Source organism: Siniperca chuatsi, linkage group LG12 (genome assembly GCF_020085105.1).
Source record: "Siniperca chuatsi isolate FFG_IHB_CAS linkage group LG12, ASM2008510v1, whole genome shotgun sequence".
NCBI classification, from domain to species: Eukaryota; Metazoa; Chordata; class Actinopteri; order Centrarchiformes; family Sinipercidae; genus Siniperca; species Siniperca chuatsi.
In genome coordinates this window covers 19020734-19039377 of record NC_058053.1, presented here as the reverse complement: position 1 = coordinate 19039377, position 18644 = coordinate 19020734, and the positions used below count along the sequence as shown (strand labels likewise).

The 18644-nt window shown below is 41.1% G+C and overlaps 1 protein-coding gene across 17 annotated transcripts in view; it reads right to left on the bottom strand.

Annotated features, from left to right (window-relative positions):
• mcf2lb (mcf.2 cell line derived transforming sequence-like b) overlaps positions 1-18644 on the bottom strand; it is a 45864-nt gene that overhangs the window by 22411 nt on the left and 4809 nt on the right. For 4 of the 17 annotated variants that reach the window (XM_044217386.1, XM_044217388.1, XM_044217397.1 and 1 more), the window contains exons 1-4: positions 10421-10613; positions 5559-5622; positions 3301-3384; positions 1361-1475 (exon numbers count right to left, since the gene is read on the bottom strand). In XM_044217386.1, the coding sequence (XP_044073321.1) occupies positions 1361-1475; positions 3301-3384; positions 5559-5622; positions 10421-10582 (425 nt within the window). In that variant the 5' untranslated portion in view covers positions 10583-10613. Of the gene's footprint in view, positions 1-1360; positions 1476-3300; positions 3385-5558; positions 5623-10053; positions 10616-10635; positions 10670-14352; positions 14594-14982; positions 15545-18644 lie in introns of those variants that run through there. The other 13 variants (XM_044217394.1, XM_044217396.1, XM_044217395.1 and 10 more) reach the window with 10 other exon arrangements.

Here is an 18644-nt window from a genome sequence, read left to right as displayed (position 1 = left end):
TGTGTGCCCTGTAGGGGGGTGTCGGTCCCTCAGGTAGCTCGAGCCATCTGCCTCTGTATTCACAACAGCTTGAGATGCAACACCATCTCACCCCTGTGGATGACCCTCCTTCAGATGACAGGGAACCTCAGTCAGTCCATGAAGGAGGTGAATTTAGATGGATGCAAATTGTATCTGCCTGTTAGCTGGTTTTCAGCTTGGATTTGGAAAAAATATCCTCATTGAAGTTGAACAGTAATACAGTTGACAGGAGAACATTTTGAAAAAAGTTAAATCCAGAAATGTGTCTTGGTCTTGCTGAAATAGGCTGGACATTTGATAATACTGTTTGTAGTACGTATTGATTAGAATGGATTATAGTTTCAGTATATTCAGTATTACTAAAGTAAGTGACATGAAAAAGACTATATTGACAAATCATTTAAAAGCGTACAAACACAAATATGCCTTCATACAGATACTTACTTTGGGACACAACTCTGCTCAGCTGTCTGTATGCATTATTCAGATTAAAAACAGTCAGAGTCACTGCAGTTTCTATTTTTACGCACTTTGCCAGTCCAGGAATGATGAAGGAAGGGTGGGACAGCCAGGGGAAGAGCTAAATCAGGAAAACGCAAGGCTAAATTGAGAGGAATCATATCAGTATCAAAGAAAAAAATAAAATGTACAGAAAAGTGGGACAGGAGATGGTTTTCTGGAGGAGAAGACAATCTGCAGAAGACTGATAAAGACCCTGGACTATTAATTGGCCATCTTATTAATATAGGGATCACACCACTCTTCCCTTACAGATATCTGTACAATACACTGACTGTTTCATCCACTGCACAAATCCTCTGCAGCAATAAATTCTTTATGCAGTGAAACTGTGTTTAAGTATCCACTGCCACCTACTGGCAGACTTCATACACAAAAGGAGTGAGGCATCTTAAACAAAATGTTCACCTCTTTTGCCTCTTTTACTTCATTCCCCCATTCATCTTTTTTCAGTTCACTTGAGCTGAGCTAAGTCTTTGGACTGCGGAAGAAAACCCAAGAACATGCAAACTCCACACAGTAAAGCCTCAGTCGGTCGTGTTCAAACCCGGAACCACTCCCGCTTTATCGCATGAAGTCTGAAATAGTCATGACAGTGGCTCTCACAGGTTGATCAGCAGTGTTGTGCTGCAGCATCAAGAGGTAGAAAACAAGTTGATGGTGACACCAGGAGAGTGGATGGTGTTAAAAACGTGAGAGCTGATAAACAAGGGAGGATAGGAAATAAGGTAGGTGAAAAATCAGTGGTGATATAAGAGGTAAGAAAGGATTTGTGTGTGCTCGTTTGTATGCGTGACAATCAGCCAGTGAAGGACTTTACCTGGGCACGCTAGTCAGGTAGGTCAGCACGTTGTGAAACTCTCTGTCTGTGATCTCTCCAAACGCAGGGAATTCTGGGAACACAATGATGGGGCTGCCATTATCTCCTCTACCTCCTAGAAAATAGAAAACAAAGAGGAACATTGATACTTTCTACATGAATATATAGGAATTACATACGAATGCTTTGTGCATATCTTTTTGATGAGGTTTCATAACAGTATAGCACTCAAAATACAGGACAGTATAATATATGAGGCAAAGACAAAACCATTTAAACATATCATAGCTTTTATGCTGTTAGTCGCTGTGTTGGGGGCTCTGTCAATCAACCTGACAAAAATGTCTTTAAGTTACAAGTTACAAGTTTAGTTACAATAAATAAAGAAAGCACTGAGGAAGAGGAAACTGTGGCCACATGGGGGCACTGATATTAAAGCTGTACCTGTGATGACTGGAGGCTGTACAGAAAAAAACTGCAGTATCATTCATAATAAATGATAGTCTCATACCCTTCCATTTTAAAAACAAAAAAAAAAAGTTTTTGACAAAATGTATTTTTTTCCAATACAGATAAATTGCTTATTTTAAAATAAGAAATGTGTCAATATATGATAAAGGGAAGAATAAGGCACCTCACAAGTGTCAACAGTTGATTTAAAAATGAATGTTAAAAATAAACTGGTTTGTACTGAAAAAGTGACATCTCATTATCTTACCCCTTTACCATCTTACCATGAATATTTACCTTGAAGCCCCTGGTTTCAAATCTTAAGCATCTCTTTAATTCATGATTAATAAGCAACAATCAAAGATAACGTTTCCTCTGGACTGTGTGGGAGTGGTTTGATCAGATTTGAATGACAGTGGCCTCATTGTCATTATATTTTGATTTAAATATTGTTAAAATCCTGATTGGTGCACGGAAGTATGTGACATCACCTTTTTCAAACAGAGCTCCGCCCACCTCAAACCAGTGAGAAGAGCACAGAGAAAAACACAAATACAGAAAATCTCTCATGGTTTGAAATGACCAAAAACTATTCTAATGCTGGCAGAAAGTTGTGTGTTAATGTAGGACGACATCGCTCATAGTAAGAAGCTGATTGAGAAAATATGTTTTGAGGGCCTATAAAAGGAATTTTAGACTCAATAGTGGATTACACAACTATTCAAGATGGAATAAAAAAGTGAAATTAAAAAATGATGTGAGAAAAGGAGGTGAAACACATCACTGCTGCTATGTTTGTACACAATGATTGGTGTTGATGCCAACACATTCAGTCTCACCTCTTTCATACACACACTCACACTCCCTGCGTTGAACAGCTGCTCTGTCAGCGCATGTGACTGGAATATCAATCTATCTGCCTTTTCTTCTCTCATCGCTATAGCAACAGCAAGTGCATGGTCATGGTTTCAGGGTCTGCTTAGATCTTTATCTACAAAATGGTTCCAGACTCTGCTGCAGCCACAAGGTCACCTCTGACACACACACACACACAAACGGACAGCTTTTACAGTACTGTAGGAATGGATATAAACAGTTGTCAATTTGTGAAAGATGCCTAAAATATCTTGAAAAGACACTTGTGGAGATGACAATAAGTTTAACATAAACTGGACATTCAGAGGCAGAAAGTGAAATATAGATTAGAAATACAGCATCAACAAGGCAGTGGGTGTCTGCACCAAAACCTGACAAACAGTGAAGAGGAAAAGGAGGGAGGTGACATTTGAATAGCAAATCATAACTGCCGGGAGAAAACTGTTCACATTAACTATGCAAATATCAAGTGGAGTAGTTCAAATATAAGTGATTGCTCAGAAGGCAGAGATAAGAAAGACAATTAGTGGCGTGCTAATGAAGAAATAAACCGTGAAACACATCCCCATACCTCCAAACAGAGAGACAGAAAGAGAAAGATTTAGAAGTGTCACCTGAAAGGAAGGCAAACTGCTTCTTGAGGTCAGGGGTGATGTCAGCAGCACAGAGGGGACTGCTGTCCAGCTGCATGATCTCATCTGTAGAAAAGAGAGAAATGTAAATCTTAGTGACATTTCTCAGGTCTGTTTAATTGCCAGGTTAATTAAAATTTCATCTGGCACTTTCCACGCATAACCAACTAATATAGGCAATATAAAGAGCTGCTTTATCATACATACTATATAGAGGTGGAATTAAAACTAACACATTTTCCAAGAAATATAACTATGGCAGTAATATTTCAACTGCATTAAGGTTAGTGGTGATCACTGGACCACTGGAGACTTGCTGTTAGATCCCATAGATCTGTTCTGTTGTAGATAACATACAGTATTGATAAATTAACATGCTTCAGTTGTCCCCTCACACCACCTTCAACAACACTCCATCCCCCATGGACTCCCTTCATAAGGATTAAAATAATCAGATTTAAGGTTTATAGTGGGAGATGGAGATTCTGGTTAGACCAGGGATCAAACTGGAGGTTGGGCAGTAGAAACTCATAAGGCATGGGGGGGCTTTAGTAGTGTAGCCTGTGACTTTTTGGGCAAGTGACAGACTCTATACCATTGTATATGATCAAAATATCATCACATGTTGGAAACTGTTAAGTGAAAACAGGAAAATACAGTATATTTCCACTGAGGTCTAAGTAAATTTATGGGGAAAAGAAGTAGGTTACACTGAGAAACCACTCTGCCAGCTGCTAGGCCTCATGAATATGCATTAAACAAAAACAAGTCTCCCTACAATATACAGCGTATTCATTGATTTGTATTCAAGAAACCTTTCAATATTGCCTGTTAAATAAAAACTGGCCACAGTTCAACTTGAAACAGAGCTGTGCAACAAAGGCCAAAACAGATCAATACAGGAAAATTGGCAAAGTGCTTTGCTACAGGATTATAATGCTACTGCTTTGCTCACACACTCTGTTTACACAAGCTAAAGAAAAAACAAAAAACACATCCTTTTATTTTACATTTTACAGTACAATTTAAGATTCACGTCATGGTTTGCTGTTGTTAAAATGCGTCTGTTTACATCTGTGGCATCTATATAGGTTATTCATCAAAACATAAAATAAACATTCAAAATCACTCACATTTATTTCAGTGGATTCATGCAGCCACCCCCAACATAAATAAACACAACACACACATCAACCCCTTCTTATATCTGAAAACAAGCTGTTTCATCATCATGATGTCTCATTGAACTAAACAGCCGTCTGTTATCAGTGTTAAATGAAGAAGACGTCATCACGAGAGGCCTGAGGGAAATAAAAGTAATCAGGTGCATTGTAGTTAGATACTGATGTGAGAAACTACTGTAAGGTAAATACATTTTCAGTATCGGTCCTTGGGACATTTTGCTATGCAAACATTTGTGTTAAGATGCCTCCTACCAGGGCAACTCAACAGTACTGGTGACAATCAGAACCTCAAAAAACAGTTACTAGCCACATCTGCCAAGTGGACGTTTAAAGATCGGTGCATATTTAATATCTAGTTCCAACCAAATGGAGCTCTGTAGGCATCTATGTCATTAAAGCTAAGATACCACATCAAGACAGAACTAATATACTTCAGAGTCATGAAAAACATGAAGCACTGGCCCCTTCATCTCTTCATTACTTTTCCATTTTCCGTGTAAAAGCACTTCTAGCCCATCAACATGCCCAGGGCTAGAGAGCTGTAGTTCCTCTGCATGCAAAATAATAATTATGCTATTCTAAAAATCCACGAGAGCTTCTCTAGCATCCACAAAACTGAATTATAATACTGTACTTGAGTTAAAATAGGCTGGAAGTATGAATATACAGGAGGAAAAGGATGGGGAAAATGACAAGAAGGGGCATTTAGGGACCAGAAAAGACAGGAGTTTACAGGAAGGGAGTGTTTCACAGTGACAGACACAATCCTGTAAGCGTGGTTTCAAACATAGACTAGTAAGTGAAAGTAACAGTGAAGAGCAATACTGAATTTTCATCTTAGTATGACTTTGTTTGCTCTCTTTTCCTGAGGAAAATCAGACAGAATCACCACGTCATTGTCACACTGTCAGGTCAATGTCTATTTGGATCAAAAATTGTATTTTATTTTATCATTGGTAATGCTCATAACCATTATGGATTTAAAAAAAATTACATATATATAATTTTTGTATATAAGTTTAGGAGCAAGCACTCTCCCTTGCATTTTTATATTACCATTAGAAATGGTCCCCTTACATACAGAGATGTTTCTGTCCCCTCTTGCTAAGGAAGGTGAAGCCTGAAAAATGTAAGAAGAACATTTGTTAGTGCTCACCCTATACTTACATGTGAATTCAGTGGACTTTTGCTCTGGGCTACAGGTAACAAGTAGAGTCTCTCCCTTCTTTTATTTTGTCTGATTATTGAGTTTGTGCTATCTTGGTAAACAACTCGCCAAATTCAATGATCGATTATACACAAAACACACATAGTCCCGAAGAAACAAGGGTATCAACAACTATACTGACATACATAGATGAATACACAGTCTGTCCCAACAACTTTCCCTGTATGGTACCATACCAGTCCTGTCACATCTGAGAGAGTTAGACTCAGAGCCAAAACACGTCCAACTATTCTGGCTTCATACTCATTGGAGCTCAGTCCATCCCGGAGTATCACAAAATAACCATCACTGTGGATGTCAGTCCCCTCTTTATCCTGTATATGATCCTGACTGTCTGTCTCTTTACAGGCACAGCCCTTTGACTTTAAGCCCTCCTCTAACCCTAGTTTAAACAAACCAAGGAGTCTTGTTGATACTCTTTGTTTGGCAATGAGACCTATCAGGTGACTTGGCCTTAGGGTAGCCCCCCCCCACAGGATTTATTCAAGTGTGTCTTCGTGTTATGGCATTTTCAGTCTCCTTCCTCCTTTAAACTTTTTTCCTGTGAGACCAGCTGGTGCCATGCCTGTTGTGTCAAAACAACATCAAAAGGGTTTAGCTAATCAGGTGACATACCAGTGTTTTTGCATGCGCGAGCCCAATGACTACTGTACATTACAAATCTCTTATACTTTCATACACATTGCTGTTGTCCATTTTACAAAGCATACCATACGATTTTAGATTAGTTTCCTACCTACCAGTAAACATTTCAAAACACCTTTATGTACCACCTTAAGTAGTATGATAATTATATTAAATTACATTACAGTCACTTGGCCGACGCTTTTGTCCAAAGCGACTTATAATAAGTACATCTAGAGGAACAAGAGCTAAATGTCATCCAAAATACGAAGTGCATCCCTCCCAAACAAACAACTAAAAATGTGGAAAGTGGTACAGTCACACAAAATTGTGAGTAGTTACGAAGGAACAAGCGAGGATAGAGGACTCTATAGCAGATAACAATGAGTTACTACAGAGCAGACTGGGAGATGCCATATTAACGAATCATTAAGTAATGATTAGTTCATAAACATCTATGAATCGACATACTGCCCACTTCTTTTGAGTTTGTGTGGGTGTGGTTTAGATTTGATTTACAGTGGTGGCAACATAACCAAACCACCCCTAAAACTGTCATCAGACTTTGATTCAAATGTTGCTAAATCCTGATTGCTGCACAGAAGTACGTGACATCATCTTTTCCCAACAGAGCTCTACCCACCTCAAATCAGTGAGAAGAGCACAGAGAAAACAGCATTGATAGAAATCTTGTGTAAAATAACCAAAACTGTTCCAACTTTGGCAAGATTATTTTGTGTTCATGTAAAAGCCCATCGCTCATAGTAAGAAGCTGATCAAGAAAATAGGTTTTCAGGACCTTTAAGTTTATGATATCACTATGAGAAGAAGGGCAGACTATCCCTGACAGAATGGAGCTCAGTGACATCACAACACCTTTGCCAAGTTCATGATGTCACAGATGCTTCTGTCCAGCTTCTGTTCAGTGAAGCAGGTGGTTGTAAATCTTGCATGACAGCAGGAGACCTCAGAGGTTGACGCATAGAGTACACTATTCTACCAAGTCCAAGACACACACACAAGTATATAAGGTTTTGTAAATTGTAAATATCACATACAGGCTGATAATCAATTAATACCTTGTTAATCCATCGTGACCTAAGGTGCTGTTTGTGATATGGCAAAGGTTGCACTAGTTCATATATTATAAATTAAACACCTATCTGTAGCTGGACAAACATTATTGATCGTGCAACCTCATGGACTGTGCCAGTTTTTGTTACAATTTTTTGCCTTTGTATTTATTTTTACCAGACCTATAGGGAATAGAGCACTCTGTATCAGCCTTCTCCTCTATTGATTGGATACTATTTCCACTGACATCTGTAGTTAACAGATATTGATTAGGGACAACTAACTGACTGATATCTACAGGTGTTATTTGAGACATAGCTTTCTTTTCCTCTTTTCTTTCATTTTAACTTCAAGCAAGGGTGTGTGCACCAAAACGGCCCCTTACCAGAAGTCAGGCAAGTGGAAATTTGACTAGATAAATGACCACGTCTTTGATGTTTGCAACTTGGTAAAGCAGTGTTGCCATCTTGGTAATGGCCACTCACTGCCTGAGGACACAAAACTGCAACTGTCTAGCCATCTGCAGAGCGCTCACAGGCACTCACACGCACCTCGTGGAATCAAGTTCACACAGAAACCTCCATCAGTTTCCACTTTCTGGCCCAGCCTCACTTTCTCAGCCACACCTTGCCCCCAGCAACTCCCACACATATCAAATCAAAACCAACCCCCCACCCAGGTCAGCAATAGCTGTAGGCTATTATGTTACTGAAAAATCCCCTCCTGGAAGATACCAGATTTGAGTTTCAGCAACTTTTTAGTCACTTTTTGGTCAAATATTCCTTTACTGTCTCTCCTCCTTTCTTCCTACTACTTTCATTACTTCCTTCTAAACGTCCACTCACTGTTCACACAGTACTATACGATTGTTAACAACCCCTTTGGCCATTAGCATGGGAGAGGACGAGCCAATTTCAGATACTACTGTACTTCTCACAAAAGAGGACAGACAGTGAAACCACTCAAGTGTCTTTTCTGATCTGTTTTTCTTTGTATGGTCACTCATCAGCAAGTATCGATGATGTCACAAGGATCTTATAAAAGACAGGAAAGTGTATGTTTAAAAAAAGATATATTATTAACGTATTATTGTCCCAGAGGCAGTCTAAATGAAACTCAGTCTGTGTTTATAGACACACACAGGCCACATCCTCCAACAGGAAAACAAGAATCATGAAGCTCACTGAAAATAAAAGCTATACAAACTACGAATTAAAGCACTTTTTACGTTCTTTACTGACTAAGCAACTCAGCTAATGAGAAAATACACACCCTGAACAAACATAACATTATTCCAACGTTCTCTACATACACACACATAAAACACACACACACACACACACACACACACACACACGCATACATACCAGCTGCTAGTTGAGGCGCTAATGTTCTTTAAAAGGCTTAACGATGGGGATTAGCGTCCACTCACGCTCACGTTTCTGGGTGGCGAGTCAAACATTAGTGGGTCACAGTCACACACCTGGACTGCCTGCCCCTACTGACACAGATTAAACAGGACTAGAGCAGAAGCCTGAAACCCTGGTTCATCAGGCCAGAGAGAGCAAACCAAAAAAAAAAAATAAAATAAAAATTGTTATTAGCTTGTTAATGATTTAGAAATAACTCCTTCACCCAAAGTTTCTTTCCTGTCCTAAGCTGCCCTCTTACAAGAAGAAACCTGAAATTATTCTGAAAATATTTTATGGGGCAGGGAACAAGATGGACACCCACAAACAGAGAGATGGGGGAGGGCGACAAGTGGGAATAAGGGGCTTGTAGTCATGGTTGTGGGGGAGAGAGAGAGAGAGAAAAAGCAATGCACTAAATAGGGCTGAGCAGTGACAGATGAGTCCGTATTATATGAAGAAAGCGGAGGGGTTAGAAGGTTAAAACAGGTAATGTTTAAGGTGATAGTTGTGGTTAACAATTGTGCTGATCCGCCGGGTCTTATAAGGATATGGTGTGTGAACAGAAAAGTTGGAAAACAGTAATCATCCTGCAGAAATGAATGAAAATTGCATGACCATAAAACCTGAATCCCCCCCAAAAGATATATCTAAAAGACCAAACACAGTTGCAGTCTCTTCTGTACTGCCTCAGCTCATCAAAACCTATTCAAGAACATTAATACATTTACCCATGGTTCTGTCTAAATATAGTGCAGTAATGCATCACTGTTGATCATAATCACAATGTTAACTATACCAGATCACACCTACACAACAGGACACAGATGGACACAGAGCATCTAATTCCTCTGTGATTTACAGAGTTTATATTTTCTTCTTCTACTTGTTGTAGACATCAGGTGAAACATAAGTTGAAGCAAAGGGACTCAAGATTTCAATGACAACAAAGAAAAAATTAGTAAATGCTGTGTTTTCCCAAACCTAACGCTAGGTGAGAGTGAAGGTAGAGGGCAGGTGAACTCAAACAGAAGAGGACAGGTGGAAGATGTGGTGTTATGATAACAGAACCAAATTGTGGTCAGTATAACACAGGGGTGAACTGCCCACAAAAACAAATATAGTACGGTGAAAGAAAGACTGACAAGGGAAGAATTATTTTGTGATACAATACACAAAACAGATTTGAGAAAACGATAAAACATCTGACACCTACCACACAGCCAGTGGCAGCAGCGGGAAAATCTGTAGTATCTTTCCACCTCCTCCAGAGAGATCCGAACATTACGCCCACTCTCCTCTACTGGCCACAAACACACATCCAATGCTCCCTCTATCTCTTCCTTTTTGACCTCCTCAGTTTGATCATCCATCTCTACTCCTCTCTCTGCTTCAGTCTCTTCATTCTCCATTGACCCTGAATCAGCCTCCATCTCATCTTTCTCTTGAGTCTGACTCCCTCCATTTCCTCCTGGACATCCCTGTCTTTGCTCATTACTAGTAAACCCAGAATCCGTGTCTCTTGTAATCACAAACCCGTCCAACTCCTCTCTATCTTTGTGTTCATCTGAGCCTACACTCACCTGTCCTGCTAAACTCAGCTCCAAGTCCACTTCCATGCAAAACCCAGAGTCTAACGCGACCTCAACATCCTCCTCCACCAAGAAGCCTGAATCTTCCATCTCCTCTCCTCCCATCTTACTGTCCCAGTCTACTTCTTGTTCACTCTTCTCCTCTTGTTCCATGCAGCTTTGCAAAAGGTATCACAATAACAATTTCCTCCTCATTCTGACCCCACCTTTCACCAGATTCCACATTCAGCCTCTCACTCTGTCAGGCTGCAGGTGCTCTACAGCCTGCAGGACATCACTCAGTAACTGTGAGGACTTCCTATTGCAACCTCAGGTTACCTTCCCTGTAGACAAAAGCTACAGTGTAGCACTCTACTCCACCCTCGCTGCTTCCCCAGCTACCCTTATCCCTCCCCTAAAAAGGACAATTACCTGACCCCTCCCAGTTGAATAGAAATGCCTCCAACTTGCTAATGTAGGACTTAGTCTGACCTCAAAGGGACACAGTTATGACTCTGTAAGACCAGTCAGAAACAGAAGAAAGTATAGCATGCTAAGTTAGGTCATGCCATGTTGTGTCACAGTGGTTAGGTAGGAACTGCAGCTCCTAGCCCTTTGCCCAGTGCTCATTTACCTAGGCCAACAAAACTCAGGCTCCTAGTCTGCCTTATCTTAGGAGATGTGGACTAAAAATACAAAGCCTCCATTCTGACCAGCCCATTCAAACACTGCCTGCATCTCCGTTTAACCATTCACAGGCTGTATCCATTCAAAGCCCCTATTCTTGTTTACACCACTCAAAAGACCCCATTCTTACAAACTTACTGAAAGACTTAATTCTAATGAGACCTCTCAAAGAAAGACACTGTTTCTTAACAGAATGTGGGAATTTAGATTCCATTTCAGTGAGTTGTATAAAAGATATAATTCAGCCAAAACGAGCTAATAGACACCATTCTGTCTCCCAAGTCAGCCATTATCTACTAATACAAGTTCAGTGTGCTAAAAAGGTTCGGGCAAGAGATGTTGATTGTGTTAAGTGTGTGTACATGTATGCTTCCGTGTGTGTGCGCATGGGTATGAAAGATGGCATCTGCATGTTTGCGTTGTGTGTGGGTGCGGCTTTGTGTTTAACACGTGTTTGCTCTGTGACCAAGAGCATTCACAAGGTTATCAGTGTCATAAACCTTGAGATAAGCACTGGAGACATTAGGTTGCAGAAGCGCACAATTCAAAGTGAACGAGGGTCAAACAAAGGGACAGATCGCTGATCAACTTGCAGTCTGAGTTGAATTTAGACACTGATTCATTGAGTTTTCACATAAAGCCAATGAGAGAGTACCAAGACTGAAAGCAACTGCCGTATCAAATATACTTTTCTTCTAACTCAAAGATGTATCAGTCACCACAAAATGCCAGAAAAATGTGTTTAACATAAAAAAATAAAAGGTAACGCTTGCACACTTACTCCACAACGTTGTCATTATTATTACTTTTGTGGCATGGAATAAGTGTGCAGGCCTTGCACCTATGGGATGTGCGTATAATTACTCTCCTTTAAACATAAAATAATCCCAAAAGAAATCACTCATTGCAAGACATGGCCCTTTTATTGTTTTCCTTGTTTTTCTGCGCAGTTAAAAAAGGAGAAATCCACCAATTTTACTCAGCAAAGTGTGTTTACAGGTCTTTGGGAGCACAACTGCATATGTGAAAAAAGTTGTATGAAACCTTTCGTGCCTCAGAGGCAGCTGCGCAAATGCTGATAAATTGTCTCAAGTGATGTCACTTGAGGTAGCGTCGGTTGGGGCTGAAGACTACAAGTTTGTAAATGAAAGAAATCTGGGGATGTGGAGTTAGAAAGAAGTGAGCTTTCCAGACCTCTGTAGCCCGCTCCTCATCTCTGCTTGAGGCTAGCGGCTCAAGGCTACATTAGCTGCTACTAGTATAACACACTCATAAGTGAATGGTCGGCAGTCGATTTGCATTGTGGGCAATTTAGGCGCCAGGTTTTGACGACGACGACAACGACAATGATAGCAGCTCTGGTTCTGCTGCTTCGATTTTGATCCTTTTTTTTTTTAACTGTCCATCATGAGTTCGATAATGTTATAGTAGTACAATGCTAAATTGGTGGAGTACTCTTAAGTGTGGCCAATTCCCTCAAGGCCGATTTAAACAAAAAATGTCTGCAGACACATCAAAGGCAGCCTTGTCAGTGTGGCTGCTGTGGAACAATGTTAGCGCTCCCCCTTATGTCAATTTTGCCATTCTACGGGCAGACGTCAGTGAGTGGTGTAAAACAGTGGGAAACGTGCCAATGCTGGATGTAACTTTACCTGAGAGAAAACGGTAAGACTTAAATTCCTAGCTTTTAGTGAGAAAATGCGAATAACGTTAGTTGGGAATTTTAACGGCAGCAAGCGTTCAACCAGTTAAGCTAGCTTACAGGGCTCGAAAAACTATTGTATGGGCGTCCCCAGCCCCCACTCCTACTCCCGACGAGCCGGGGTTGTAAAACATTCATTATATTTACATATATACATATATACATTTGGGATAGTTGTGGACAGTCAGCAAGTGTAACTGTGAAGCCTTTCATTGTTGGTGAGCCTATGGTCTGCTGTTAAGCACATTACATAAATACATTTTCTTTATCAATGGCGCTCATATAAATGATCATGCCAGTGCAAAGTTTGCCAGCAGCAGAGTAACATTAATAGCCAGCTAGCAGAACTATTCTCAAGTGGACAAAGCCAGCAGCACCATGCTGTCAGCTGAGGCAGAGTATGAAGACATGATCGATGAAGCTCTCCTCTTGTCAAATCTACAATTTGCTATCGTAAGTGATTGATTTGATAGTTATAAGATACCCAACATTAGTTACAGTTGGTTGCATTTGCTAATGGGCTAGACATAGCCTTGATTCAACAAGTGGGCTTGCGTTAACAGGAGTCCAAAAGCTAGCATTAACGTTATCAACTTGGCAACAACGTTTTGGGGAACGAATGTTACAGGCTTCTAGCTAAAATAACATTTCTGCACTTGTGTGCATGTCTCTCTCCCTCTGCACGTGTGTGTGTCTATGCCACAGTGTTTAATGAAAGATAGTAGTGGATTCATGGGACATAATCTCCACTCCATCACATTGTTGTCACGTCTTGTCACTTAGTAGATGATATGAACAGGCTGTGCAATGTGAGTGAACAATTATTTTTATGTGTTTTATCGCTTAGATTGGCTATTTGGCTTGTAACTGAATCTGTCAACAAACAAACAAACATACATACATACAAAAATATGCTTTATGTTTTGGGAAGGTGGGGAAAAAGTTAGTTTCGAGCCCTGTACTCATGCACCCTGCTATAAATGTTTGCCTAAATTTTCTCAGTCACCATCATCTTTTCTAAATGTTAACATGTTTCTCCCATCCTAAATGACAGCAAATGTAATGATGGGTAGACAGAAATCTAGTCCCTTATGGCAGTATTTCACTGAGTCAACAACCCCCCCGCCAAAAAAACAACATCATCATGATATCGGGATTATATATCGGCCAGTGGTTGCTCTGCTCTCTAAATGTCGGCATCTGCATTGGCCATTGAAAAACCCATATCGGTCAACCACTATTCTGTTAGATCAACAACATGATTCAGCTCTTGTATGAATTCACCTCATGGCTAATGACTTAAACAGCGCTGGGAAGAAACAGAAACTTTCCCTGAAACCACACAGCTTGAGGAACAGACAAACAAAGCAGACAAGAACAACATGCACATACTGTGCATATATGCAGACACACAAAAGTGCCAGGCAGGTAAGGACATACAGTACATTGTGTCAGCAAGCTATAGGAAAATAGCTTACACATACAGACACTGTCAGATTTTTCTAGACAAAAATACACAGACACAAAAATACCATCCATAAGTCTCCGGACTCACGTGGCTTCAGCGAGACCATCGGCATCCCACTATCCCATTGAGAAGCACTCCTCTTGGCTTTCCTCACCATGCTTTTCTTTCTGCGTGTTAGTGGGATCTGGGAAGGTCCCTTTCTATGCAGTGGCAAAAACCAAGGTCCCAAAGTGGCAACACTCTGGCTGACAGCACACCCAACTTCAAAACTCAGCAGCTTTAATCAGCAGTTTCCACTCCTTTGCACCAGCTTGTCTGCTGGAGCTGTGTGCTGCAATTTCTGCATTTGCTGAAGAATCTGAGACTGCTACGGAAAAATATCAGTGCAGCTGCAGAGATCTGTATGTTGGAAACTGAAGGGACTGTTTAAGCTGCGCAGTCACAGACAGACACAAACTGTTATAAAGACAAAGACACAGAAACAGTCCAGTGGGGAGCAAGGGAAGCCCACAGGAAACACTGTGTGAGGCTCTGGGCGTGATGCCCTGCAGAACTCTGGCCAGAGCTTCAGTCAGGAATATATTAAACACACACACACACACACACACACACACACAGGCATGTAGGTTTATGAACACCGGAAAGTTGCACATAAGCATGTTGAGTGCACACAGAAATACACACACACACCGTTTCCCCTTTCCCTTTTGGTCTTACCATCCCAGTCTCTCCAGGAGTTCTTGCGACTGGCAGGGCTGAAAGGGAAAGCAGAGCCCACTCCAGAGATGTCCAGGTTCTGGATCAGATGACTGAGCCGGTTCATGATCCGGTGCGATGTCTCACCACCCTCCCGCAGAAACTCATGCAGAGACATGAGAGCCGGCTGCTGGTCTCACACACTCAAACAAACTCGGTCATCCAGAGAGACCACTCGTTGCACCTGCAAAGCTCCGCTGCACACTCTAATAGACTCCAAATCACAGCCCCCAAATGCAGGCATGGGAAGGACCTTCTTTGTTTTAATGTGCTGGGTCACTCGGAATCAAGCCAACATGGTCTCACGTGCGTCCTGTGAGGAGATGTCTGCAGTGGCTACATACAAGACAAGCCCGGTGTCCTCTGCAGAGCCACATTGGGGACTCGAGGAAACAGCACAGTGCAAAGCCGGCAGAACCAAAAAGAGCTGAGTCACTGTCTGCACAACCTCTGAAACAAACACTGGAGGTGAGATTGGGCCCAGCTCTGCTCACACACACACACACACACACACACACTCTGATGCACACGCATACCTTGTCGCAAGTGTAACTATTGACAGCTCAGAGTAGCATAGGTTTCCAAGGAAGGACGAGAGGGGAGGAGGGTGGAGGGCAGCCGGTGAAGCACAAATCCCCTTCTGCTGCTCAGGCTAATTATATTCCTCCACTCCTTAACTAATCTGCCTTTTCTTTCCCTCTTTCTATCTCCCCAGATTCTTCCATGCATTCATTCCTGATGAACCGGGAAAGAATGCAAAAAGCAGAAAACCACAAAACTTAAAAACCCTTAAAAACACTGAAACTTTGTGGTGGACATAGACAGCTGGGTCTGTTGTTGCTCATTATGTGGTCAGTAACTGAGGTGGAGGAGCAAACAGAGGGTCCTCTTTGATGGGAGAGAGAACAAGGTTGCTGGCAGGCTTTTAAGTGTGTGTTTGGTTAAAGCTGGCAAGCAAAAGGCAGCTTACAGTTTTTAGGCTTAGAATAGAGATGAGAGAGGAGCTGCACTCACACATACTGATGAGGTGACTGCAGGACGAGACACAAAACATCAGCCTTCTACCCATAACCCTCCATCTCTCTGCTCCCACCCTCCTGTTCCCCTGTTAATCAGGTCTGATCCCTCCTTTATGGCATCACCCACCTCCTGTGTGTTACTTATCTATAGCCCTTCATCACTGTTTGCTCCCGCAATGACTTCTCACTTCGATGTACCTGCATGTGTGGACACGAACATATACACACACACCTGTCTTCTCCTCCCCACAATTTACCATTATGACCAAAGTTGTTGAAATCCACAAAGAAAGAAAAGAAAATAACAAGATTAGAGTCTATAGCTATGTTAGTGACGCTGTGAGGCTTTCCTTCGCCACAGAGGTGCTTTGAGCTAAATATTATCAGCATAATAACATCCTTACAATGACAATGCTAACGTGCTGATGTTTAGCATATATAATGTCCACCATGTTCACTTTAGTAGTGTGTTAGCATGCTAACATTTGCTAATTAAATTAAACGTAAACGTAAAGTTCAGCTGAGGCTGATGGGAATGTCACAAATGTCAACCTCATGGTGGTGCTAGAGCAAAAATCAGGGGATCACCAAAGTAAATAAGATTCATCCTCTGGGCACCATGGATATCAATAATAAATTACATGGCAATTCACCAAGTAGAGATATATTTAATATATATAACAGACTAATATTGACTCCATTAACGTAGCTAAAAATCAGATTTTATTAATTTATTAATATTGCCACTACATAAAACACATTGTTTCTGTTGGCAAACATGATATAGAAGATAAGAAAGTGAAATCAAATATTTTGTTTCATAGGAAAAATCCAATACATTGTGATTAGTAAAATGCAATGAAATACATTGAGAATGCTATATTATTGGAGCACTATCCCTGGCTCTGGCCACTTGCATCTTTCTGGCCACACCTGACTAGCTGGAGACTAATAGTGACCTGCTGATCCATCTGGCTATACACCTGCTCTGCCTTTAGGGATGAACAGCACAACTCACTTCGGCAGGATGAATGAACCCTTGACCTCAAGCTAAAAAAGGAACATAACACTCACATTATGTTAAAGTCTTACATATATCTGATTTATAAGCAGCCTTCCTTGTTGTGCTTTCCATCCAAACAATGCAACAGAGGAGCTCAGACACTTTCATAAACCTCAGCTCCTGCCTGGCTCAGCTGCAAAATACACCACTAGACAGTCTCTCTCTCTCTCTCTCTCTCTCTCTCTCTCTCTCACACACACACGCAGAGAGGCGTGAATACATACTAGCCATACTCAGCACACAAAAAGCTCCAACCACAACATATGTCATTATTATTGCACGATAAATAAAAAACAGTCCCCCAAGCATCACCGGCTGCAAATGAACACATTGCTGCTGGAAAAGCTGAGACCTGTGACTCACTGAACTGGATGTTCCCTTTAAAAAAAAAAAAAAAAAAATCAACTGGAAGTAGGTCAAATGCCCAGTTAGAGAGTCAAGGAGAGGCTGCCTGTAATTAGGCTTGCAAACTTAATTATTTTTGTAACTGATTAATCTACTGTTGTTTTTTCTTACTAGAGCTTAAATTAAACCGTATTTTTTAGCCAGGCTAATGGTGTGGCAATGTTAGACGGTCAGTCGGCCACTTTGGTCCTGGCTGAAATATCTCAGCAACTATTCCATTGATTGCCATGACATTTTGTACAGATATTCATGGTTCCCAGCGGATGAAGCATACAGACATTTGTGATCCCCTGACATTCCCTGTAGCGCCACCAGCAGGCCAAAGTTTTCAATTATGCAGGGAAGTATTTTAACATCTACTGGATGGATTGGCACAACATTTTGTACAGACAATATATCCTAATGACTTTGGTGATCATCTGACTTTTCCTTTAGTGCCACAATGAGGTTGATATTTGTGGATTTGAGTGAAATATATCAACAATTTGATTGATTGCCATGAAATTTGGTGCATACATTCATGTTACCTAAGGATGAATAGTTGGGCATCCTGGTAGCTCACCTGGTAGAGAGCGCGCACCATGTACTAAGGCTGAGTCCCAGGTTCGATCCTAGCCCAGGCCCTTTCCTGCATGTCATCCCCCCCCCGTTTCCTCACCCTCTTCAGCTGTTCTTATCCAATAAAGGCAACCACCCCCCATTAAGGATGAATTGTAAAAACATTTGTGACCCCTTAAAAAGGTGAGGTATGAGATTCTATTCCAATACACATCTTAGTCAAATTCAGCAAATATCTCCTCACTGTCTGCTAGCTATCCGTTCTGTGTGCATACTGAAACAAAAATCTAAGATGGTAAACATGGTAAATATTATACTTGCTGTTCTGACCAGCAGTTAAGATGGATGTGCTAAACAGCTCCACCCACTCACTGATGACTGAATGACAAACACTGATGGATGGATTGGATAACTGCCAACTATATTCATCAAAAAAAAAAGGGAAAATACAGTCAGCCACAGTGTTGGACGCTCATTGATCTTCCTGATTTCTATCAGTTTGAGTATATTTAATATGCAGTCATGTTCATAGCACAGCAGAGACAGTCAGAAAGCAGGAGCTAATACAGAGAGAAGGT